The 25,357-nt window shown below is 35.2% G+C and overlaps 1 protein-coding gene across 1 annotated transcript in view; it reads left to right on the top strand.

Annotated features, from left to right (window-relative positions):
• rt (Protein O-mannosyltransferase rt) overlaps positions 1-25,357 on the top strand; it is a 66,171-nt gene that overhangs the window by 30,004 nt on the left and 10,810 nt on the right. Inside the window, exons 8-13 of the mRNA XM_089094548.1 lie at positions 247-371; positions 6,456-6,551; positions 8,093-8,222; positions 13,104-13,217; positions 15,919-16,072; positions 19,304-19,521. Coding sequence (XP_088950674.1) covers positions 247-371; positions 6,456-6,551; positions 8,093-8,222; positions 13,104-13,217; positions 15,919-16,072; positions 19,304-19,521 — 837 coding nt within the window. The remainder of the gene's footprint in view (positions 1-246; positions 372-6,455; positions 6,552-8,092; positions 8,223-13,103; positions 13,218-15,918; positions 16,073-19,303; positions 19,522-25,357) is intronic.

The raw sequence follows: 25,357 nt of genomic DNA on the forward strand, positions 1-25,357 counted from the left end.
TTAATAAGAATAATAATTGTTTATTATTGTAAGAATAAGTAACAAAATGCACAGAATTAGGCTAGTTTATTAGTTTCCCCTAATGCAATTGACTAGTCTCTAGTTTACTAAGCTCAATGATTGTCATCAATCATATCAAAACAAATGAAGAAAACCAAGCAGAACTACATGCAAGGAATTTGACTTAATACATTGGTGTATTACTCTCTTTTCTTTTCCCCGAGCTGACTATTTTTGGAATTTCAGGGAGGACTAGCTTCAATTGTGTCAGGGCAACCATTGGAAGTAGTTCATGGATCTCAAATCACTCTCAGACATACTCACGGAAACCCATGTTGGCTTCACTCACACGATGGCAAATATCCTATTAAGTAAATGTAGTATTGTACATAATTTATAGCTTGTTGCTTTGTCAGTCTTTTTTTTTTTTTTTTTTTTTTTTTTTTTTTTTTTTGAAAAGCCTTGAATTTGGGCTTTTAATGCTGGAAGATAATTGGCTTTATATGCAATCAGCAAAACTTAAGGAATTGTTTGGGATACCCCTTCTTTTCTTCGGTGTAAGTGATTGTGTTATTTTTTAGACGAAATTTTTACTTTACAGCAATTACTTAGAATATACCTGTTTATTCTATTAAGGGGAGATGATCATGGTAGTGTAGAGGTAGAATAATAGGAACCAGTCCATATGGCTCTGCTGAACTCAAATAAGGCTAATTGTTGAGTCAGTGGGTTGGGTTTATTTTAAACTGCTTCACTTTAGTCTGTTTTGTAGTATTATTGAGTTTAAAAATGAAAAGTTTTTTTACTTTTTTAAGGAGGGCTTTAAGCCCTCCTTATCTTTTAAGGAGGGCTTTAAGCTATTATCTTTCATTCACTCCAGAAAGAGAATATTTCAAGATTTACTACCCTTTGTTTATTCATTCCTCCAGGGGAGAACATCTGTTGTTTTTTTTGTGTGTTTGTGGGGGGGGGGGGTCCCTGGTCTTTCAAATATTATAACCTTGCCTATCTTGGTCCTCCTGGAATCGTAGAGGCCTTATGCTCATGCATCCTCCCTTCCTGTATCCTTTTCTTGCGATGTTTTCTCGTTTTTTTTGTATATATTTTGTATATATAAGAAGAAGGTTTGGTTTATATAAAAATGTGCCACAGCACACTGTCTATACGCAAGTCAAACAATCAAGTTTTTTTTTTTTTTTTTTTTTTTTTTTTTTTTTTTTTTTTTTTTGACTGGTTCATTGCCATCAAAATGGAGTCTTTTTTGGCAGTATCAGAGACGACGCTGTAGCGTTGCCTATAGTAAAGGCCATACGGCTCCAATGTTTTATTATTATCATTTATTTTTTTTCAGAGGAACTTCATATGGAAGGGGTCGTCGTAGAAACTTCAAAGGAGGCTCATTCGATTGGAAATCTAGTGCCCTTTTTAATAGTCGAAAATGATCGGAGGGCAACTCGCCCCCCCCCCCCCTCCCACGCCCATCATTCTCCCGAACACATCCAATCAGAATTTTGAAATAGCCATTTTGTTGAGCGTATTTAATTTCCAGATAAAAAAATATATTTTTGAGGAGGACACTCCCCCAGAAACCTCAGGGCAAGGGTTTTAAGTTATGCCCTGGGGGCATATAAGATTTTTATAGAAGACGTTTTCGTAGAAACTTCAAAACAGGCTCATTCGATTGGACATTAAAGGGCTAGTGTCCTTTTTAATATTCGAAAGTGATTGGAGTGCAACTAGCCCTCCCCCCCCCCACGTCCATCATTCCCCCAAACACATCCAATCAAAGTTTTGAGATAGCTATTTTGTGCAGCGTAGTTGATTTTCAGATAGAAAATATATTGTTGAGGAGGACAACCCCCACAACCCTCAGGGCAAGGGTTTTAAGTTATGCCCTGGGGGCATGTTAGGTTTTTATAGAAGGCGTTGTCGTAGAAACTTCAAAAAAGGCTCATTCGATTGGAAATTTAAAGGGCTAGTGCACTTTTTAATAGTCGAAAGTGATTGGAGGGCAACTAGCCCCCCCCCCCCCCCCTGCGCCCATGATTCCTCCAAACACATTCAATCTAAATTTTGAGATAGCCATTTTGTTCAGCGTAGTTGATTTCCAGATAGAAAATATATTTTTGAGGGGGACAATCCCCCCAACCCTCAGGGCAAGGGTTGTAAGTTATGCCCTGGGGGCATATGAGGTTTTTATAGAAGGCGTTGTCATAGAAACTTCAAAAAAGGCTCAGTCGATTGGAAATTCAAAGGGCTAGTGGCATTTTTAATAATCAAAAGGGATTTGAGGGCAACTAACCCCCTCTCACGCCTACCATTTCCCCAAACACATCCAATCAAAATTTTGAGACAGCCATTTTATTAAACGTAGTTTTAAGGTCTGGAAATTAGGTCTTTGAGGATGACAACTCCCCCACAGTCCTCAGGGCAAGGGTTGTAATTTAAGGATTCTTCGAATCCTTCATATTATTTTTTACGGAAGGGATACTCGTATAAACTTTAGAGAGGGCTATTTTGTTCGGAAATTGAACTTTATTTTTCAATTTTCAAGAGACAAAAGAGATTTGAGTACCATTAGCCCCCCCCCCTCCTCCACGTCCCAAATGCCTCAATGACACTATTGGTTCACAAAATTTTGTAGTATAATTAACGAAACTTTGGCGGGGCAAAAACCCCCCAGGACACGGGGGCAGGAAGAGACTCTCATATAAACTTCAGAGATGGATTAATTGATTGGAAATTGGAAGTTCTAGTCCAGCTTTTACGAGTCAAAATTGATCGAAGGGCAAATACCCCCCCCCCTCACGCCCTTTTTCCCCACCCCTCCCTTTGAACTAATTCTCTTTATACCTGAAGGCCCAATGAGAGTTAGAATGTTTTGGTATTAACCCACACCTATTAGGCATCTGCTCTCCTCCCTAACAAGGAAAGAAACAGAGAGTGTAAGGCAGTGGCGGATCTAGGGGAGCGGCGAGGGGGGCGCCCCCCCCCCCCTTCCCCTAACGTAGTCTAAAGTAATGTAATTTACTTAATTAACGCAAGATTGCGTTAATTAAACTTGCTCCTAACGCAAGTTTATTCGATCAACCTATTTTGCGCCCCCCTCCTAAAGAATCCTGGATCCGCCCCTGGTGTAAGGGCACTATAAATTTTAATTTGTAATTCAATAAACCCCGTTCCAAAGTTTATGCGACCACCTTTTCCATATAAAGTGCCCCTGGAAAAATAAATAAGTATTAATCCATTCAACCCTTATGGCTCTTTACTTAGGTCACGCTATAGCATTGCTTCTGACCTAAAAAGTTGAGTAGAAATTTCAGCTTCCATTTTTATGAATATCCGAAATTATCTGAGGGGAATATGTTTGGGGAGCATATTCCACGGCTGGGAAATTTCTGCTGGGTGGAATTTAACGCGGGGGAATTATCAGCAGGAAAAGAAAAGGTTCTTTGAGGGGGGAGGAATTTCCCAGGGGTGGGTTTTCCAAATGTGAATTCTTCAGGGAGGGGACGACTAAACCCATTCGATAGTATTCTAAATTTTACATCTGAAAGTAACGGGAATAAAGAATCAACGGAAATGTCAGAGATAGCACTTCAGGTTCCTTTAGACGATTTTGTTCGTGTCTTTTGAAAAAAGACATTTTCAAAAGACAGATTAATTTCATTTGTTTTACTTTCTCTGTGGCTGCTCAATTATGCATGTGAGAGGGGAGACTTTCTCCCACCACTGTCTCCGCTAAGGTTTCAGTCTTTATCTCAAGCCTTAAAAATGAACACAATACGATAAAGGTATACCTCAAAATAGCATATATAGAATAACATATGCTCATAACACGGAACAATGAATCAAAATTACATATTAGGAATTGGGGCTCACCAAAATCATGGGCTAGAGGACTCACCATTCCACAATCTATGAAATCAATCCTGCAATAACTTAAAATACAAGGTATTTTTGAATATTTTAACGTCTTCTACAACTCAAACGGTCCAACATTCTACAGCCCAATGAGTCTGTCTAATCTCCTAAATCGGGAACGGAGGAGATAAGTGAAGTTCCGTCCCGTATTGGATGAGTCTCCAACCTCACCCTCTCCTACTGTCTACGCTAAAGTTTTCTACCTTCTGCCAACTACGCCGCCCCCGCCCCAAAGACTTTAATACAGGAAAGTTTTGTATGGGAAGAACACATAGTAAATCTATTATAATTATCCAATTGTAAGGTTAAAATACATACTCTGTGATAGATGCAAAATTGCTTTGGCACACAAAATCATATTAAGGTCAATTCCAAACACTCGTGATCCCTTTGTGTCAGCAAGTGAAATGGTCAAAACACCCTTATATGGAGCTATTTTTTCAGTCCATTCATTATTGCCAATCGCTGTCCACAAGTTATGCAATGTGTCTATTGTTCATATATAAGGTTTTTATCAAAGAGGTAATCGTATAGATTTTGAAAAAAGCCTCATTCGATTTAAATTTAAATTTCTAGATCCGTTTTTTAAAGTCAAGAATGATTGGACAGTAAGCACCTCCCCCCCCCCACGTAATACAAACTTGAAACTTTTCGCAGTCGAAAACGAACAAAAATTAATAGAAAAAAACTTTCCGAAAAATAATTTTTTCAAAGAAAAGTAAAGGCCATTTTAAACTTAAGCTCAGGAGATATGAATACCTGTTAAAATTCAAACTCAAAACGACCAGAAATTACTATTAAAGAATAAATGAAACCCAAAACGAACAGAAATTAAATAAACAATCATAGCAAAAAACATACAAAAAGTAATAATATAAATGAATAAATAGATTTTATAGCGAGTAATGCTTAGGTTGAATATGAAAATCAAGCTTAAAACGAAAAAAAATATTTTGCTATTAAAGTATAAATGAAACTTCAAAGGAACAGAAATTAAATAAACAATCAATGCGAACAAACATACAATATATATTAATAGAAATGAACAAATAAATCTTAGAACGAGTGAAACTTAAATTGAATATGCAAATCAAGTTTGAATCGAATAAAAATGACTACAAACAAGAGTTTGGGTATTGCCTCACTGCAGAAGTCTCAAACCTACTGCGTCATTGGCGCTTTACTGAAAACGAATTATATTACAAATGTTTTCTTTTGTACTTAATACTGAAAATAAATATTAAAATTACAGTAAAATTTTGAACTGACGAGCTTTCAGCAATTAATATCATTATACATCAAATATTCAGTTTAATTTAATAGTTCTTTTCAAGATTAGTCAAGACAAATATATTTTCACTACAAACAATATTTGGATACTGCCCCCTTCTTTAACTGCAAAAATCTAAAACCTTCTGCGTCATTGGCGCTCCACTGAAAACGAATTACTCTTATATTACAAATTTATTCTTTTCCAGTTCTTACAGCATTGAAAATGAAAATAAAAATTACAGTAAAAAAAAAATCTTGAACTGATGGATCTTTCAACAATTAATATCATTATATATCTAATATTCAATTTGATTTTGTTCATACTTTCCAAGACTGTTCAAGACTCATATAGTTTTCAGTAAGGCGCCAATGACGCAGTAGGTTTTAGGCTTCTGCAGTGAGGCGATACCCAAACTCTTGTTTGTAGTCATTTTTATTCGATTCAAACTTGATTTGCATATTCAATTTAAGTTTCACTCGTTCTAAGATTTATTTGTTCATTTCTATTAATATATATTGTATGTTTGTTCGCATTGATTGTTTATTTAATTTCTGTTCGTTTTAAGTTTCATTTATACTTTAATATCAAACTATTTTTTTTTGTTTGAAGCTTAATTTTCATTATTAAATCTAAGGATTATTTGCTTTAAAATCCATTCATGCATTTATATTATTACTTGTTGTATGTTTTTTGCTATGATTGTTTATTTAATTTCTGTTTGTTTTGGGTTTCATTTATTCTTTAATAGTAATTTCTGATCGCTTTGAGTTTGAATTTTAACAGCTATTCATATCTCCTGAGCTTAAGTTTAAAAGGCCTTTACTTTTCTTTGAAAAACTTATTTTTCGGAAAGTTTTTTTTATTAATAATAGTAAATGAACCATGGATATTTAAAGTTGTGAGGAAAATAAGAAAAACTGCGAGATATCGGGATCTATATATGTCCAAGATTTACCCATATTGTGATTAAGATTAACTACAGCAAAAATTAGCGATAATAAATTAATGATTAACTCTTGTTCGCCCATAACTACGCAGGGGCTATATGGAGGAATATTTCCATCAGAAAAAAAAATTATAACTTACAAACATCAGATAAGGCTAAAAAAAATGTTGGAACGTCAGATCGTCAAACTTTGATACCCAGATGGCATCCCCTGATAAATTTTCCACGCTAAAGATTTTTAAATGTGTTTTCTTCAATATCGTGTCCATTCTGTAATTAGTTTTCCTTTTGTTAATACGAGACCATCTATAGGTATTCAGATGGCCGTGGATCATCCCATCAACAACAAGTAACATGTTACGGACATAAAGATGTTAACAACTGGTGGATTGTCAAGAGACCAGAAAGGTACATCTTCTTTTATTGTTCCTTTGTGTTTTTATCTGCCTCTTTTCGGACAAACTTTCTATCTTTTTGGGAAGATATTTAATGATAATGTCTACAGGCATTTAAAATATTTGACGAGGAGAGTCTTTATTTTATCTTTATTATGAAATAATTTATTTGAATGTATCATATAACCTAATAAGCATTATGCCTAATAAGCAAAGTTTTTCATTGGTGTGGAGAATATCTTGTATAAAAAAGCAAGAAAAAAAAGCATATTTTTTTCTGCAGTTCAGATACGAAAACCAATCCTAAATAGAACATACTATCATACAGAAATACCCTATAAAAAAAAGTATTTAACTCATATCTTGAGTGTAATGCTTATCTTAAACTGTATAATCTTAATCTTTCCCTCATCTAAATTTTTCTATAAGTAGAAGAAAATGTTGACCTGGCTGTTGGGATTTGACCCGATGAGGGTGAAAACTACCCTTTAGGCAGGTATCATACAACTACTACTACTAGCAACTCATCCCACCACACTGCCTTAGGTCAACACAGGTGTACACGTTCATCCACTTAAATTTGTTCAAAGCCTCGTCCTTAGGACTTTTCATGAAGTTCTTTATCCTCTAAATCCTTCCTTTTGACCTTTTCTCACTGCATCCGAGGACGTCCTGGTGCATATCTTCCTTAAAATTTACTTGACAGCTATTGTTACCGTGGCTTCTAATATCTTAATCTAAGGGCAAAGAGGTATCTTGCTATTCTTCCAAACCTCTTTCGAATGCAAAAAAAAAAAAAAAAAAAAACCTTTCCACTGCATTTACACTTACTAATAATACTGCATAGGTAAATGAAGCTATCCACCTGGTTGATCTTCTCGTTGCCTAACATTACCTCTTCACTTCTCATTTGTTCCAAATTGAAGGTGTTTAGTATCCTTACCATTAATTTTCAATCCCTTTCTCGCACCCTGGACCCTTGATATTTCTAAAAATATGCAAAGCACCCAATTTTTTTTCAGCTAGGTGATTCAAATCATATGCATAATCCATATCTAGGTGAGTTTTCCGTTCCTGTTTCATACTATATTTCCCCGTAGCTGTTGCTGGATACCTTGGTGCAAAGACCATCAAAATAATCATATGAACGGGGATAAGACACGACCCTGCGTAACCTCTGATGCCAGATCGAAGCAACTGCTAACCTAACAATCCAACTTCTACTTTGAAAAAGTCATGCTGATGGTAAATCTCAAAAGTATCTATAACACTACATATGGAACTTGGCACTTTCAACTCTCTTCCCTAGAAGTACCAGTGTAGGTTTATATAGTCTAAGTGTGTATGGTAATCAGAGGATCCTTGAAATTCCGACGCTTAAACACATAATAAAACAGGGCAAAAATTAGGCGAAATATCTTATTTGTATGCTGTAGAAACGCTGAACTAAAAACAAAGCTGTAATTAGGGTCTGCGTTAATTAAATTTTTTTTTTTCTCTTGTAAACTAAGCTCTCATTTTATACTTCATTTAATGTTTATTTCCTAATTTTAGAGACGACATCATGGTTTCAGCACCTTTAGACAGAATAAAACATGGAGATATTATTCAGTTAGTACATGGTTTAAGTGGAAGACCTTTAAATACACATAATGTCGCTGCACCGCTTACTGCAACAAAACAGGTATCCTTTTTTGGTTTATTTTGCATTAGTATTGTCCTTTATCTCACCATATTCTTATAGAGCTGGAGTAAATCTTGGCTCCGAAACAATTCCGAGTCCAAGTGTGTTTATAATTTTTTTTAAAGAGGATTTTCAAAGTAAAGAATAAAAGTTGGTCTTTCATTATCTAATCGAGTTTTGTCTTAGATACAATTTGACTCTATTAATTCACTGGGTAATGCTGATTTTGTTGCCGCCGATTGATTGATTTTATAGGCATTTAATGAGCTAAATTCAAATATGGTATAAGTTCTTGACTGGGAGCTCAAATTTGTAGGGTACAAGAATGTGATGCGACACAAGATATACTATTTTAAATGAAAGCTAAGTATAATGTGGCAAAAATAAACGATATATTTTAAAACATTATTTTTATTTTACAAACAATGGAAAAAAACAAAAAACCATAGAAATCATTACAGAAACTAAACTAAATGCACAATCATCCGTTAATCTTAAGAAGTTGATAATAGAAGAACATCTACTTGAAACTACGAAAGCTTCTTTTACGTGACACTATTGAGTGTACTTTGTTGAAACATTTTCTTGTCCAACTCCGGCAATAATCTCCCGTCATATGTGCACACCATATTCCTTGGTAACAATCCTCCATAGTCTTCATGTCTTTCTTAAATCTTTCACCTTGTTCTTCACTCATGGCGCCTAAATTTTTTGGAAGACAGTTCAAGTGGGTATATAAATAGTGAACTTCAATGCTAATGTTGCAACATTTCTGAAACTTTTAAGCATCTCGTTTACCAGCTTAACATAGTTTTTAGTTTTGCAGTTTCCCAAGAATATTAAGCAAATGATGTCCATGCTTTTTGCTTAGCTTCATTCGTGGAATCAACAACTGCAGGATATTTCCTGAGTTGTCTTGTTTGCCCATCGAAAATCCCAGCTTTACTGTTTTCTGTGGTCGCATGAGCCCTCTTCTTTCTTATATATGCAAAACATGATACATTCTTATCTAGAGCCTTTACAAACTACTTTATTAGGCCTAGTTTAATATGCAGTGGAGGGAGGATGATTGTTTCTCGTGCAACTAAAGGCTCATAAATGGTATCTTTTTCCCAAGAATCATTTTGTCTCTCTAAAGCCACTCCTTTTCTACCCAGTGGTTTTTCTTGTTTCTACTGTCACGAACACTCAAGAAACAAGGGAATTTCATGTAGCCACTTTGCTGGCCATGAAGAAAATTACCATCTTCAAGTCCACATGAATCACTCACTGGTCCTCAGAGTGCTAAATTTTCTCCAAAACTTAGGTCACGGTGTCGTTTTCACCTTTCATTTTTGTCAAGTGAGCAATTCGTATGGATCCAAATTCGTTGCCATGGTGCAAAAGAAAGCATTTTAGACTTCACTTAGAGCTGTCAACGAATAAGCGCCTGTCATTCATATAATATTTTAGAATGCCCATTTCTTCTAGAAGATTTTTAATAGCATCATAGAGTACAGGATTGTGTTCATGATTGAAAAAGCGTAAGAAATTCTTTGCTCTTATACGGTTAAGTGTGATTTTGGTTCCTTTGCTCTAGTAAATTTCGTCTTGCAATCTAGAAGCAAAATGCTAAAGCTTCCTTTGACAAGTTGAGGTCTCTAACAAGGTCATTCAACTCTTCTTGGTTAAAACGTTGTAGAAATGATGAAAGTTTCTCAGTCACTGCCTTCATTGTTATCGGAAGGGTCATCAAAAGAGCAGTATTCTTCATCACTGAGCACTCAGTGGTAGCTGATGAAATGCTGGTATTAGTATCGCGCCATCGTGAGTGACTGGTCGTCTTGCAGAGGATAAATCAGGATAATACGACTTTCTGCGATTTTTCTATTTATTCCATTTACGGCAGCGATATAGCACTCATCAATATGGTTTGTCGGTACCCTCCAAACCATCCAAACTTGAGAATTTTTTGTTTTTTCATTGTAGTCCAGTGTTGCAAATTTTCCTTAAAGCTCTTGCAGACTGTAGGTGGTGCCCATGTCTTATTCTGGTCACGAAATTTGACGCCAAAATACCCACAGTTTGTTTTTCTTTAAAAAGTTAGTAGGTATGTTTGATGTTTCCTTTAAACGTGAACTCTCCACATATGTAGCAACTGTCTGGATGATTCATACAACTTCTTCTACTTGAACCAGAAGTCATTTTGTAATTCTAAAGTAAAGCCGTAATAAAAACACATCAACCTATGACTCTTTCTTTTATATATATATATATATATATATATATATATATATATATATATATATATATATATATATATATATAAACTATATCCTGGTCAAAAATGTTGCTTCTAAGACACATTCACCTAACCACAACGGTAAGAACTCTCCAACTAAGCAACTTCAGATGCTAAACTCCTCCTGGATCTTTCTGGAACTAACTTGACTTGGTCGCCAGAGAGCAGCACTAGAAATGAACATTATTATTGGGTATATGCTACAATTGCACTATGAAATACGGGGATTTCAAGTTACATTTATTGGAAATGTAGCGCAGTAACACAGTTTGGTCCGTTTTGTAAGTATAATTTTTTTTTTAAATTAGTTGCGGCAAACCGTATTACTAATAGATAAAATACAGGAACTAGTTAATATATCATCATACTTTATTGATATATAGATTGATTTAACAGCAAACTTAATGTTAGATGATAGTATTATATTTAGAAAATAATAGCTTATACAGAATAAATGATTTCATATTTGGTTTCAGCATCCCAAAGCTAACATGAATTAGGTTAAAAAGCCTTGGCAAAAAAAACAACAAAAAAAAAAAAAAATTTTGAACTGTTTGGCCCTGTTTCTGAGTTTTAGGATTGCAAAGAACCTAGTTGGACCCTTGGCGTTAAATTTAGTTCTTTATGCTGCCAATTATTTAAGTAACAATTACGTTTTTCCTAGCAGCATTACCTTATATTTGAAATAGTACCTGTTTCTAAACTTTCCGTAAGTTTGAAAAATTCAAGGTGCCCCAAAATGCCAGGATCAGGAATTTAAAATCATGTAAAGTCCCGTTGAATTCATTTGAATTCAAGGAATTGAATTCTTTAAAGGAATTTGAGTTTATTGCTGATTTGATGCGTATCATAGAATCTCGTTGTATTCATCAATCATAAGTTGTCTTAATTCATGAATTTCTCTTAGTACTCTATTAAATGCATCTGGGGAAGCTTACGTATTTATACCTATTACCTCTCTCATAAATACTGAATTTTAGCTTTCGCCTAATTGGATACTCAACCTAATTAGAATTACTTTGTTGACTCAATTTTGTTCCTCGGACAAAAATCAACCGGATTCGGAATTGGAAGCATTACAGTAAATAGTAATAGGCTTAAAGTCATCTTATAGGCAAGGGCTTATCCATAATTTTTTTTTTTGGGGGGGGGGACAAAAAAACATAACGCATCAATATGCAATTTTGTTATTTTTATGAGCCGGACGAAAATTTCAGGAGGGAGTTCATACCCTGAACCCCGCCCTGCTTGATATGGGTTTACATGTTCGTTTAGAAGTGCAGGTTTAGGTTGTTTTAGTAATTCCGCCTAAAAAGTTTTAAAGTATTGACTTGTACAGTCCCAAACTCAGAGGTCTCTTGTTCTTTTGTTTGTTTGTTTTTTTATGTTTTTCTTCGTTAATGTTGTCAGTGCGGATCATGTACTCTTTAAATCTTGGATGAGCCGTCTGAAGTCAGAAAACAACCACTATTTTCTAAGGTGTGGATGCAAAAAAAAGCGTCCCGCCCGAATCTTTCTTTTTGACCTCTTCCCATCCCATTTGAATATGTCTCGCATTTCGTTTGACCCCAATTGAATTCCCAAAAAGTGCGGTAACCTATCATCTATCAACTAAACTCTATCAGCCAAAAACACTTTCTTTCATTATAACCCTAGACGGGTTGGAAGGAGCCACAGTAGGCCGTACTGGGACCGTACATTTCGTTTGTCCCCAACTGGATTAACAAGAAGCTCGATCTTTGGTAACCAATCTATCAACCAAACTCTATCAGCCAAAAATACTTTCATTATAGCCCTAGACGGTGGGAAGGAACCACAGTAGGCCGTACTGGGACCGTACATTTCGTTTGTCCTCAACTGGATTAACAAAAAGCTCGATCTTTGGAAACCTGTCATTTTTCATCCCTGAAACGAGATCTAACGATCATAATCTTTCATTCAATGAAATCCTTGATCTTGGGATGGAACCAATTTCTTTCGCACAGCATGCTATTTAATATGAGGTCCCTCAAATAAGTATTTACAACTGTCCTGAGGCAATAAGACTGTATCCCTGTACAGTTTTGGTTTGGGAGTAATTAATTTACTATCGATATTCCTATCCTGGCTTCCTAAAAATGGTTTTGTTATTAAAAATGATAAAATTTTACTAATGAAAAAAATCGTGTAACTAATTGACTATTTCGTGCTGCAAGGGAATAAATTACCTAAAATGGTAAACTGGACCCTCCATCCTTTGTATAAAATGTTCATGTCGAATCTAAGCGTATGGATCGTTTGTCTAAATCCCTTCAAATAACCATATTCTAATAGGGACAAACTAAGGATGCAATGCGAACACCTTGTTTTTTGTTGTTGTTTTTTTTTCTCGTTTTTTTTTAAGTTTAGTTGATCTTCATTATTTTGACTTCGAGAAAATGTCAAAACGGGCCTGACCGTATTAAGATCCCAAGGACGAATGCTTCTGAACTATTCCTTGCTCTCCTGTAAAATTGGAACTTTTGAATGTGTGCCTTTATCTTGCTTAAGTTCACGAGTTATTTTCAGCCCTTATTCTTGTGAGCATTTCTGGTTGTGATAGAATATTTCTTTCCTTTCAGGAGATCAGCTGTTACATCAATTATAATGTGTCTATGGATCCACAAATTTTGTGGCGTGTCGACATTGTCAATAAAAATGAAGTTGGAGATATTTGGCATGCTCTTGAATCTAATGTAAGATCATTCTTAATCCATAATTTGTGATGCTTTAAAATTTTTCTTTTTTCAGGTTTTTAAAAATGAGATTAAATTTAAAATTATTTTTCTAGATAAGTTTGCCCTTTTGACATGTCACTATAGCTGATGTTTGTTTCTCAATAAAACTCATCAAATTGCTAAAGCTTAATCTTTAATATCCTTTCTTCTTCTTCTTCTTGTTTGGATTACTATGGAGACGCTTTGGCATAATCACCGGCACTGAACTGTGGACCCTGCGGTGGGTTACTGCAGATGAGATCGAACTCTTGGTCTCGTATTGCCAAGCAGATATCAATCTCAGTACGCCATCTCACGGTTTCCAAAAACTTTAATATCATTCCTTTTGAGATTTCAGAAATGGTATTAATTTAGAATTGATTTTCATCTCCTGCAAAGGGGGTTATTTGTCACGTCATCCTAGTCTTAAAATTCCTGGTTGTTGTATAAAACAAGGAGTTTGGTGGGCAGTTTTCTTCCTTTCCGCAGCTTGACCTGCGTAGTGACCGAATATGAACTGTTGTTGATCTGTGGCTAGTTGTACATTGTAATCTAAAGTGCACTTAGTATTTCATCTGGCTTTTCCACATATAACCAGAAAAGACAAAATCCTACCATATCCCGGCGCTTTTCTGAGCTATCCTGCTCAGGACAAAGGTAGATCATCACATGGAACTTTTTTTAGGAAATATCATTAATGAAGGAAACCTAGCTTTGACTTCTTTTATACAACACAAATAGCGACGAAAGTTCTGGTTGAATTTCCTTGAAGTAATGATATTAGGGCTGTTTTAAAAATTTTTTAAACAGTTTTAATGATTGAATTTTAATGTAAGTTTCTTTTATAGTGTTTTTATTCTCTTCGTCTGTTTTGCTGAGGACGGCCCTTGGATATAGAGGCGAAATATTCATTTAAAGTTGCGTTCCACTGTCTTGTATAAAAAATTTCCCTGTTGTTCTTCTTATTTGTTTATGACTTCTTTTATCTAAACGATTTATGAAGACAGACTCCAATTGGCTATGTTAAAAATAGGGTCAATTTAGGCTGAAGTAGTAGGTGAAGATGGCTTGTAGAACGACACAGAAAGTCCAAATTTCAGGATGGAATCCACAAACCGTTATTAAATACAAACTTTGATTTGTCCACAAACCAAAGTCATCTTAGATTTTATGTTTCCGCCTCTTGTCTCTAGGCTCTTAATGCTGATAATTCTAAAATGTTCTCATATTCAAAATAAATGCCTAGAACATGGAAGGGATGTCAATTGCTTTTTGGACAGAGCCGTGTTTGAGCAGAATTCAAGATGGGTTCTTTAATCGCAAGAGAACGCTGAGAAACAAACTAAAAGTGTCCCAAACACCCAATAAGTCAGTTGTGGTACGTTTCTGAAGTGGTCTGTTTATCTTTTTCGTTGCTAGATTCTTTTTTTTTATCTTTCCGTGTGAATTTTATTTCCTTAAGCTAAACACTTAACTGTTAGTTGTTTATTTCATTGGGCGACACATTTTAATTTAGACAGTATTTAAGGGCTTCAACCTAAGTAAAATCAGTCGTACACAGGAATGTGTTGCAAAGGAGAACCAAATTTTGAAGAGCCAGAAAAGGCTTGGTTGCAACGCATTCATCAAATTCAATTTTTTAGATCTTGCTGACTCCAAAAATCCATTGTGCAGTAAGTAATGAGCACGGTGAGTCATTGTATCAGGATTTTAAGGGGGTCGTCGAGGCCCGATAAGGTGGATATGTTTTATATATGATGGCTAACTAAGAACTAATTCTCTGTTTCCTAATTCTCTTTGCCTCAAATTCCGAGTGAAAAATTGCCATCAGTTCTAGTCTTTTGTCTGTTACTAACACTCACTCATCACTTGTTTTCTTGGCTCTTCCTAGTAATATTTTATTAATAGTAATTTGAACGAGTATTTGTACAAAATCTGTTTTCTCTGTCTGATTAAAGGTTTTTGGATATATGATCCTTTCGTTTAAATTAAACTTGAAATTAAAATGAGTTACATTAAAATAAAAAGCTAAAGTGCAAAATAAAAACTGACGGAAGCGTTTCAGAAAGCTTGCTTATTCTTTTCAAAAAGCGCAATTTTTTCCTAGTCTGGAGATTTCTTGTTAATTTATGCTGTGATTTCTTTTACCCGTGGGAAGCTTGACTAAAATGTGGATAGTTCTGGGAGTTATGGGAGACTGTTTGTCAATATTGAGAATATTTTAGAACGTAGAATTAAGATGAATTGAGTTTTGGAGGAAAAGTGCGCTCAAAATAATTTCCTATTTTATAGCTTGGGACTCGTAGATACGGTACTGCTTATATTTCTGTTTATGATTCATATTTACGATTCTTTTTCAGTAGCATCGCTTTATTGCTCATAAATTTACCAAAAAAAAAATGTGAGGAAGCTATCGGCTTGTTAGGCCAACTCCATCATCGGACATGTATTTTTATACACAAATAAAACAAAACAGTACCCCTCCCCCACCCCTTCTCGACAGGCTACTAAAAGATCTTAACTATCATTTCATTTATGGCACTACTTAAACAACAAATCAAATAAAGGAAGATTTTTTTTTCCCGAATCTTATGGAATATTGACAAAATATATATGTTTTATAGGTCTTGAATTATTATATGATCTGATTATTTGCTTACTCTTTCTATTCCATTTCCAGGTTCGCCTTGTGCATGTAAACACAAGTGCTGCCCTTTCATATTCTGGCCGCACTTTACCAGACTGGGGTTTTCATCAACAGGAAGTTGTTGGTGATATACAATTAAGCAATAAAGACAATAATTGGAATGTTGAAGAGCATCGTTACACACGTAGTGAGTAATTCCCTTTATTTATCTGTTACTGAAATATTTTACCAATGTCCACTTGGTCCTCCACCTTTTGAATTTAAATGAAACCAAAGGTAAGATTCCTTGTGGCAGTTTCAGACATGCTGGTAAAACAGTCTTGTAGCCTGTAAAAAATGGTCATGAAAAAACATAGTTGTGTTCACACTTTAATGGTGAGATATTTGAAATCAGAATAAAAGTTGCTGTTGAGGATGGCGGATATTGCATTGTTTATATAAGTCATGATGGGAATTCACTTCTGCTAGTATTTAGCTTATAATGGCTCTTCATTTTTCTTTGAAAAACTCCTTTTTAGGGGAAAGTTTTTTTTTTAATTAATTGACTTTAAAGGCTAACATAACACTGGCAATATCCAGCTACATGGCCAGGCACTGAATTTGTCAAGTCCAGAAATGGTTCCTCCTTGTGTAAAAAACGAGTTGGATTGTTCCTATTAGACAGTATGTGTCCAATAAGAGAGTCATACTTGCTCCCGCCATTTACCCGTGCCGCAGCCATTTAAACATTTGCCTCTCAATTAATTGGGCTATCTGTCTTGGCTTTTCTCTTTCTATCTACAATTAGCCATGTCTTGATGCAACCTACTGCAAAATACTTGATAATTTCAATTTAAAATTTTTCTTGAAGGATACAACCATATATTTTTTTTCATTTTTACTTAATTACTGCATACAATACATTTTCTACACTAATTAATGCAAATTTATGCAAATACACAGGGTATATATGAATTATTTTTGATATTTTTTTTCTCTTCAACAAAGAAGTGTTTTACATGAATGTAAAAATAGGACTGATAACCGTTTATCTAGACATTTTTTCTATCAAACTAAAACGGTGAACGTTTTTTTTTCCAGGCAAAGAAACTCCTGAACAGGCGGATAGACCGTTTATCCAACATACTTGAATGTACCATTCAATGGAAATAAAATCCTTGGTTACATATACAATAAATCCAATTAATACATTCAATAAATACAATTACTATGCAATAAATCCTTATAAACCAGAATATAATTAGGCTACCTTTGTTGTATGACATATTTAAGCTATGCTTGTTTTATTGATTCTCTGACAAAATAACATTCGTTAAAATTTCTCATGCTCTCTCGGAAGCTTGCTGCTTTCCTTTTTTTCTTTTTGATCCGCGATCTACAGCTGGGTAATGTTAAAATATATGTATGTTAAAGTTCTTTCTTGAAAGGATCATGAAATTGAGAAGAAAAAGTCTTCTGAAGGTTGCAAATGTCTAGTAACTTTCTAGAAAAAAAGGATTTTTTTTCTTTATTTTGTAGCTGTCTAAATAGTAAAAACAAGAAGCTAAACGAAACTGTCAGTAATGTTCTTAGGGATAATGGGACGCCAGGCTTGTGTAGAATAAAGATTTTCTATTCGAATCTGGTAACAGAAAATTCTGCATCTTTCCTTGAATTTTAGGGGATAATTCCAGAAAGATCGATCTTGAAAGCCCAAATTCCAAATTATTTTTTTTTTCTTTTATAAATATTCGATTTTGATCGAGTTTAATGAAATCGGGTATGCGTTTAAGGCTCGGACCCACAAGTTGACTCAAGTAAGTATTGTTGCGATATGATTCATAGGTTTGAAGGAAGACAGATGGGTTTTCTGTAATCTTGTCATTTAAATATCTAACAAAAGGGACTATTACATCTTAACCAGTCTTGACAGGAAGTAAAACCGAGTGCCTTAATTGTGCATTGGGGCTCTATGGGCACACTCTGACCTCTGCTGTAGACGTGGGGGGGGGGGTCACGGAATTCTCGTTATCTCGACATGTACCACAAGGAATACTATGATCGTAACCGAACTTGGTGGGAACTAGGGTCATCCTGTTGCATCTTTCAGGATCTTACCCAATCTCTGGGGGTATGCAAGGTGTCCCTAACCTCTGTCATCAGGACATCTAGTAGAAGAGGATGTTGGATCTCATTTTGATTCAAGGTTAAAGTAATTGCCCTAGTTTTACTTTTTGGTGGTCCATGTCTGATTCAGCCTTTGTGTTTGGGGGGGGGGGGTCCAAATTTTTGCCATCAGAACGTCCAGCAAAACGGGCTGTGGAATCTCAGCCAAACTTTATGAGAGGTAAGAGTAAGCGTCTCAGTTAGGTCTTTTGAACACTATCCATCCTATACAGAGGGAGGAGACGTGGCTCCTAAATTCGGTTTATCAGGACGTATATAAGCAAAGATTGTTGGGTCTCAACCAAACCTTGTTGATAAAAATGAGCTAGTGTCCTGGTTATGCTTTTGGAAATATCAACCCTGTACGACCGTAGATATGGAGGGAAAGGGGAAAGATTTCAATTTTTGTGGTCAAGAAATTTAGCCGAAGGGGTTATCAGTTTTCAACCAAAATTGGGCAGAAGTATCTTATGTACATAATTGTATCTATTGCAAAGTTTGTATAGGTATTTATTGCATATACGTGTCTTTGTTTTTCTTATAACGATACTTCAGTATTGCATTCCCTTACTAACATATATGATCTCATATATAAAACATATGAGAACAGGTGTGCACATGCAATTTTTATTGATATAGTTTAGATTCATTAATTTACCTAAAAATACAGGAAGATACGCTCGGCAGTTCGGGGCGTCAGTCCTCACAGATAACAGGGCTTGGTTTTAGGACTCAACAAATATAGCCTGACATCACCTTGCTTCTCTCACTAAGGTCGGTAGCTCGGACCTTTTTCCTGTCAACTTCTTTCTCTTTTTTCTTATGGTTCTTCAATTCTTTTTCGTTTTGAAAATGCTTTTGGCCCTCATTTTTTTAGTGGAATTGTAATACAGCTTTCTTTTCACCATCTAATGTGCAACGCATAGGTCTATCGCCTGATTTTATGCAGATATAACGTTTTTGCATACAATATGTTTTATCATGAATGATGAGGAAATATAACGGATCAATGTTACTCAGAGTATTTTGTAGGATGTGTCATTCCAAAAATCACGATGGTTTCCCCATTAGGCTTTACTTTCAGGTTATATATCCGTACTACCTTTATTTGTAAGGCTTTTGTAAGTGAGCACAAATTTTTATTTTGGTCTGATTACAATAAAGTTTTTACCGCTAGTGTTACCTTCATTAAAAAGGATTTGTGTTGAAAATGTTTATTTCCCTTTTGACTTGTTGCTCTTGTGTATGTTTTAGAGATGAATTATTTTTTTAGATGAAGAAAAAGAGGACTTGCAGCGAGAATTAATGAATACAGATTTCATCCCGCTCGAGCCAGTCAAATTGAACTTCATTGAAAAGTTTTTAGAACTCCAAATCCGAATGCTTTTCATTACCAATGAAAATGTTCCAAATCACATGTACACATCAAGTCCCTGGGAATGGCTCCTTTTAAACAGAGGAATAGCCTATTGGATATCACCTACTTCAAACGTAAGCTATTCAACAAACATTTTGACCTTAATCGTTTCTAGGAGCTTCTTGAAATTGGACTTACGGGCGATTCTTTTAGCAAAAAGATCCATAGGGTCCTTTTTTCTGATCTTTTTAGGTTCCAGCATTGCTTTCCACCCTTCTTTGAAATACTTTTGGGACAACATTTTTTTTAAATAAATTCCAGTTATAGCCCATCTAGTGCTTTGTCATAAGTGACCCTAATCTAATATGGTATGCGAATAATTTAAGACGAGTAAGGTTTTTTCTTTATGGTATTATAGATCGAAAACTGGCTGGATTGATACCGGAGATTAGAGATGTTTAGGAATCTATTAGTTATTTTGAAGTTAAAGATCGCCATCGAGTAATGTTTAGAGTTAATTTAAAGCTAACATTCTGGAAGAGTGATTGCTTACCAGGTATATGGTGCTTCTAGACTTCAGGATGAGTATTTGAGAGGAAATTTGGAATTCCTAAAAGAGTTTTATATGAAATCGGAAAGAATAGAATTTGATAATTTAGGAGATAGATAGGACAATTTTAGGAAATTATTCTGTAGAGTTGCAGACCGTGTTTTATGAAGAAAATTGAGAAAAGCAGCTAGGAATATCACCGTAAAAGTTTTTAAAGCTTCCAAGTAAAAAAATTGAAAAAAGCTTGTTCAAAGAAGAGAAAAATTTCGTATGAGAGGTTCATGAGTTATAGATTTTACGAAAACAAGGGAAAATTAAGGGAAATGGAGAAGACATTAAAGCATAAATTAAGAGGATGAGACAAGGAGACTATTGTTGAAGTTGTTATGGATCTTTTGCATGCAGCTAGATGGCATAATAAGATCTTAGCCATCCATAGCAAGATACTCTATTGACCTGCTGAAGTACCGAGAACAGGGAACTTAATATCTGATTGTATGAATTGGTTAAGTGGAAACTATCACAACCACATATACCTTAAAAAATTAGGAACAGTTCGGGAATCCAATTTCTAACGAACAAACCTCCATGTGCAGTTATGCAGATTTTGTTAGTAGCTGGTCGCAAATTAAAAAAAAAGCGGGTGGAGAATCACCAATACATAAGCTAAAACCACATGGCATCAAATAGCTTAAGAAGCTGTAGCTTTCTATAGACACAGACATATTTTATTAAACTTACTCTTTTTAGCGCTAAAAGTACTAATACCGAGGGTTTTTACAAATACGACAAAGTTAAATAACAAATACGACAACAAAAAATGAATAAAACCATATTATAGTTGCCTGTGGAAATCAATATATTCTTCATGTTCGGATTTTATGGACGAAAAGCGCTGTCAAATACAACTAATTAATTTTGCTTATTTGTTTTCTGGGTTCAACATGGCAACACTGAAGAAAATGTGTGTGATATTGTCTTAAAAACTTTGTTGTAATTATGTAACAACAAAAAGAAAGTATTAGAAAATCACAGTTTTTAGGTATGAATAGACCTAAAATGTGTCCGGGGGGGGGGGGGGGAGTAAAGCATTTTTGTTTTGATGCCTGTGTACTTCAAGAAATTTCAGGGGAGTAATCTGTCATCCCTAGTCCCAGGTAAAGCTAGCAATAAGGACTCAATTAATGATAGAGAGTGTTAAGCTGTTATGTGTTAAAGTGATGGAGAGAATTATGAGATGAACATCTGGAGAATAGGTTAAATCGTTTTAAATTTGTAGGAAAGGATATAGAATGCAGCGAGATCATATTTGGTAATTTTGAAGGGAAGAAAAAGTTGTTTATTTTTTTATTATTATTATTATTTAGTACAATTGAAAAATAATAAGGCTGCAGGTCCTGATCATATATAAGTTTTGAAATATAGTGGTTACGAATTTTAGATACTGATACTGAATTATGAATAGGATTTCAGGCAAAGGGGAAATACATATTTTAATTAAACCATTTTATAAAAAATGAGTGATGAGTGTTTTTAAAAAATTATAGATTCAGCAGCTTGATTTCGTGGTGAGGCAAGTTGCTCAGTACGATATTAAGCAGTTCTTGCATTGCTTAGACTAAAGAGACTGTGCTTGACTATGTGTAGAGATTTAAGACGAGGGAGTGTGGTCTTATGAAAGGGAAGATTTGAACTGGAAAATACTGGCCAAATTTTGTTACTGTTGTCTTATATCGTCTATGCTAAGTTCTTCATCCATTGACGCACTGTAGAACTGGTTTCTTCGGCAGTTCCTTTCAGCTCAGTGCGAGACAACACAAAGACAAGAGACAGAATAGATGGGAAATATATAATTAGGGCTATATATTTGCACGTTAGGGGGTGGGGGAGGATAAAGTATTTAGACGGTGTGAAGTTAGAAAACAATTCTTACTTCATTATATGCAGATTACACGAGTACCTAACACATTTTGCATGCAGACCGGCTATACTTTACCCCCGCCCCCCTAATGTCCAAATATGTAGCCCAAATTTGTTTCTAAAGTATTGTAAAGTTTCTGAAGTATTATATTTTCATCATATTCTGTGATATTCCATTAGGATTACTGGGAGAAACAGGTTTTACTTAGATAAAGAACTTAACGTAGGCGCTATAACAGAACACTACCTAAATTTTCAGGGTGAAATTAATAATTAAGAAAGTGTCTATATTATCAGCCACACCTTTAGAACCGAGTTTATTGAGTATGATCGAGTGTTTGATTGTGGCAATAGAAACGCTTTGGTGAAGGCCCTGTCATAATGTTTGATCTTAAAGAATCACTTTAAAGCGGTAAATAGGCACTTAAAAGTGATCAGTGGTTTCGATAAAATTAATATTTCTGTGGTTGAGGTATTCAACGACATTAGTAGCTGAGTTGAAATCAGGTAATAGCCAACGTTGTGTTTTGTAATTCTATATGGATAGTTTTTATGGATTTCATCCTAAGATTATTTGAAAAAAAACTACGTTTTCTAAATAGTTAAAGAGGCTGAGTCACAAGTTCTAACCTTAAAACGTACAGGGATTAGGAGGTACAGTTGGGGGGTTGCCGCCCCCCAAACCCCGCGCTTTTGCAGCTTCTTTTGTTAAGGTTTTTTAAGTCCTGTAGCTTGCAATCAGTTGGTCGTACCAAGTTCATCACATTTGTGATCGCTTGTGATCGCTTTTTAAGTCCTGTAGCCTGCAATCAGTTGGTCGTACCAAGTTCATCACGATTGTGATCGGTTAGGGAAAAATCTCCTGTAAAAAAAACCAGCAAAAAGACTTGGTACAGTTTCTAGTCGAGATGAAATAGTATGCCCTTTAGTTTAAAAATTAAAGCAGACTCTCTTTGTGTTTAATAGTTTTTCTTTGCTAGGCAAAAAGCAAGGACTGAGGGGGGCGGCACCCCCCCTAAATAAAAATCTTAACACATGAGGCTGCAAAAGCGGGGGGTTTGGGGGGCGGCAGCCCCCCATCGTACCCTCTAACCCCTGTACGTTTTAAGGTTCGAACTTGTGACTCAGCCTCTTTAACTCTTTAGAAAACGTAGTTTTTTTCAAATAATTTCTGCACGTTTTTGTACAGTTTGTTACTTATTATTGCTTGACTAACTGTTAGCTGATCGTGTCAGGAGTTAAAGTGGGGGGGCTGCCGCCCCCCACACCGCCCGCTTTTGAAGATTCTTATGTTAAGGCTTTTAATTCCTGAATACTCAAATCAAATGCACAGTAAGATTTTCTTTTTTCAACTTTTCTTCGAGCATGCGGGTATACGGAATGTTATCAAAACACTGGAGACTTACCTGTAAGCTGAAGGCCGACTGTGATATTCTTCTGGAGACGCCTGTTGAGTCGAAGGATTTAATAGATTGGATTTAAAAAAGAAACTGAGTTTCTTTTTTAAACTTTAAATTTAAGAGATACTACTTTAAATTCAATATATAAAAAATTTACTCTGACAGGGAATCAAATCCGGGTCTTCCGCATGATAGACAGAAATAGTGACCACTGTACTATCAGAGACTTATTAAGAGACTGTACTATCAGAGACGTGGCTGATAAAAAAAAAATAAGTGGCTATATTTGGTTTTTGGAAAACAGGGAAGGAGTGATCGGATTGAGCTGAAATTTTGAGTATAAGCTCTAGGCCCCAGGAAAGCTTATCCTCTAAATTTCAGTCCGATCGGACAACGTTAAAGGGGAACTGTGGTGGGAAAAATTAACATGGGCTCTTATAGGAAAACGAGGTTTTTCGTAAATGTAAATTCGGGGGATAATTTTTTCGGTCTGAAAATATCAAAAGGCCCTAACAGGTCGAATTCCGGTTCGAATGAGTCCTCATTCACCCGGATCCGTTGCCAACTCTGGCCTGTAGGCGTGGCTAACAAAAAATAACATGATGAGCATTTAGTAGATATATTTGGTTTTTGGAAAACAGTAATAAGGTTGAGCTTAATTTTTAAAAATCAGCTCCTAGGCTCTTGAAAACTTTATCCTCTAAATTTCACTTTAATTGGACAACTTAACCGTGGGTCTTTGACGGGTGGGTTGACACTGCCGGCCCCCTTTGCCCCATGATGACAAAGTCAGCGAGGAGTAAAATTTTGTATGTTTTTTAGTTTGAGCTTAGGCTACAAAATGCGATCACCGCCGTCTCTCTTCCACAGCTTGGACCGGAAATCGCTTAACATTGTGGTGGGTCGCCTCTTTAAAGAGGCACAAGTGTGCCTCCTTGAAACTCAGCAAAGTACGTAGCGAAGCACGTAAAATAACCAACGGCAAAAATTTTGAAAGAAACTGTATTGTTAGTTTTGATATGTCATTCATCTGTTGGGAAAAATTTACTAGCTGTATCTTGGCATTTCCTTAGAGGTTTTAATAAACACAATGTGTTTAGTACATTTTAGTACGTACTTATCACTATTGACTTCTAAAGAATTATTGAATAATGCCCAAGATATTTCTTGTCATTGATTTTATTTTTAACGCAACGTTCAAGAACGCCATATACGTTGATGCTGATTTTTGATCAATTTTAAAAATTTGGCTTACGGCTTAAGTAAGGAAAATGTTCAGCATAAAAATAATAAACAACAATTACACATATTCGTTCTATGTGTGGATTCTAAATTCAAGTACTCGTTGGGGCCCTGATGTTTATCTGGATTGGAGTTACGAAATATTAGTTTGATCATGACATATTTTTTAATTTAGAGCAACAAGAGTCAATTGTAATTAAAAGTTATTTTAACAAGCTAAATGAATTATATTTGTACTGCTTGGGTTATGGGAAAGCTTACAGACTAAGGAATCAGAACTTACTGAAAAGTTTATGTGTAAAAATTTAAAACTTTGTTAGATCAGATTATAACTTTTCTTAAATTTTATAGCCTCATCTTACTTTTTCTGGGATATACTTGTGTTTCACAAGAGCTATGAGTGACATCTATTCCAAGAATATTTTATTGTGATACATGGCGTTTTATGACTTACCTAATTTAATTTATATCATGAACGATGTCTTAGTTCCAACTTGAGCTTAGGATTAACATGAGTATAGAACAATTTACTTTGAATTTTCTCGCATTTTAACACCATAGTTAAGAATTAAAAGTCTTGAAACGAATGAAGTTACCTGATTCATTCAACTCTCACCAACTTTTCCATGCAACGTAAAAACACTGCAGTCGCTGCAAAAAAATGGAATTTAGAGTTGTCTTTTCAGGTACCGGGTTTGAAGCGTATTTTGAGCGGGTTCGACAAAAACCGTTTTCAGGTTCTTCGTGTTCAATCCAGCAAAACGTTAAGGCGTTTGGCGTTAAGGCGTATGTGGGTCATCATAATTACTCTCTCTCTCTCTATTCGTAAATTCTTGAAATAGCTAGATAGGCTATACC

This window comes from Artemia sp. Qi Xiang Cuo, chromosome 9, assembly GCF_049724085.1.
Source record: "Artemia sp. Qi Xiang Cuo chromosome 9, ASM4972408v1, whole genome shotgun sequence".
NCBI lineage: Eukaryota > Metazoa > Arthropoda > Branchiopoda > Anostraca > Artemiidae > Artemia > Artemia sp. Qi Xiang Cuo.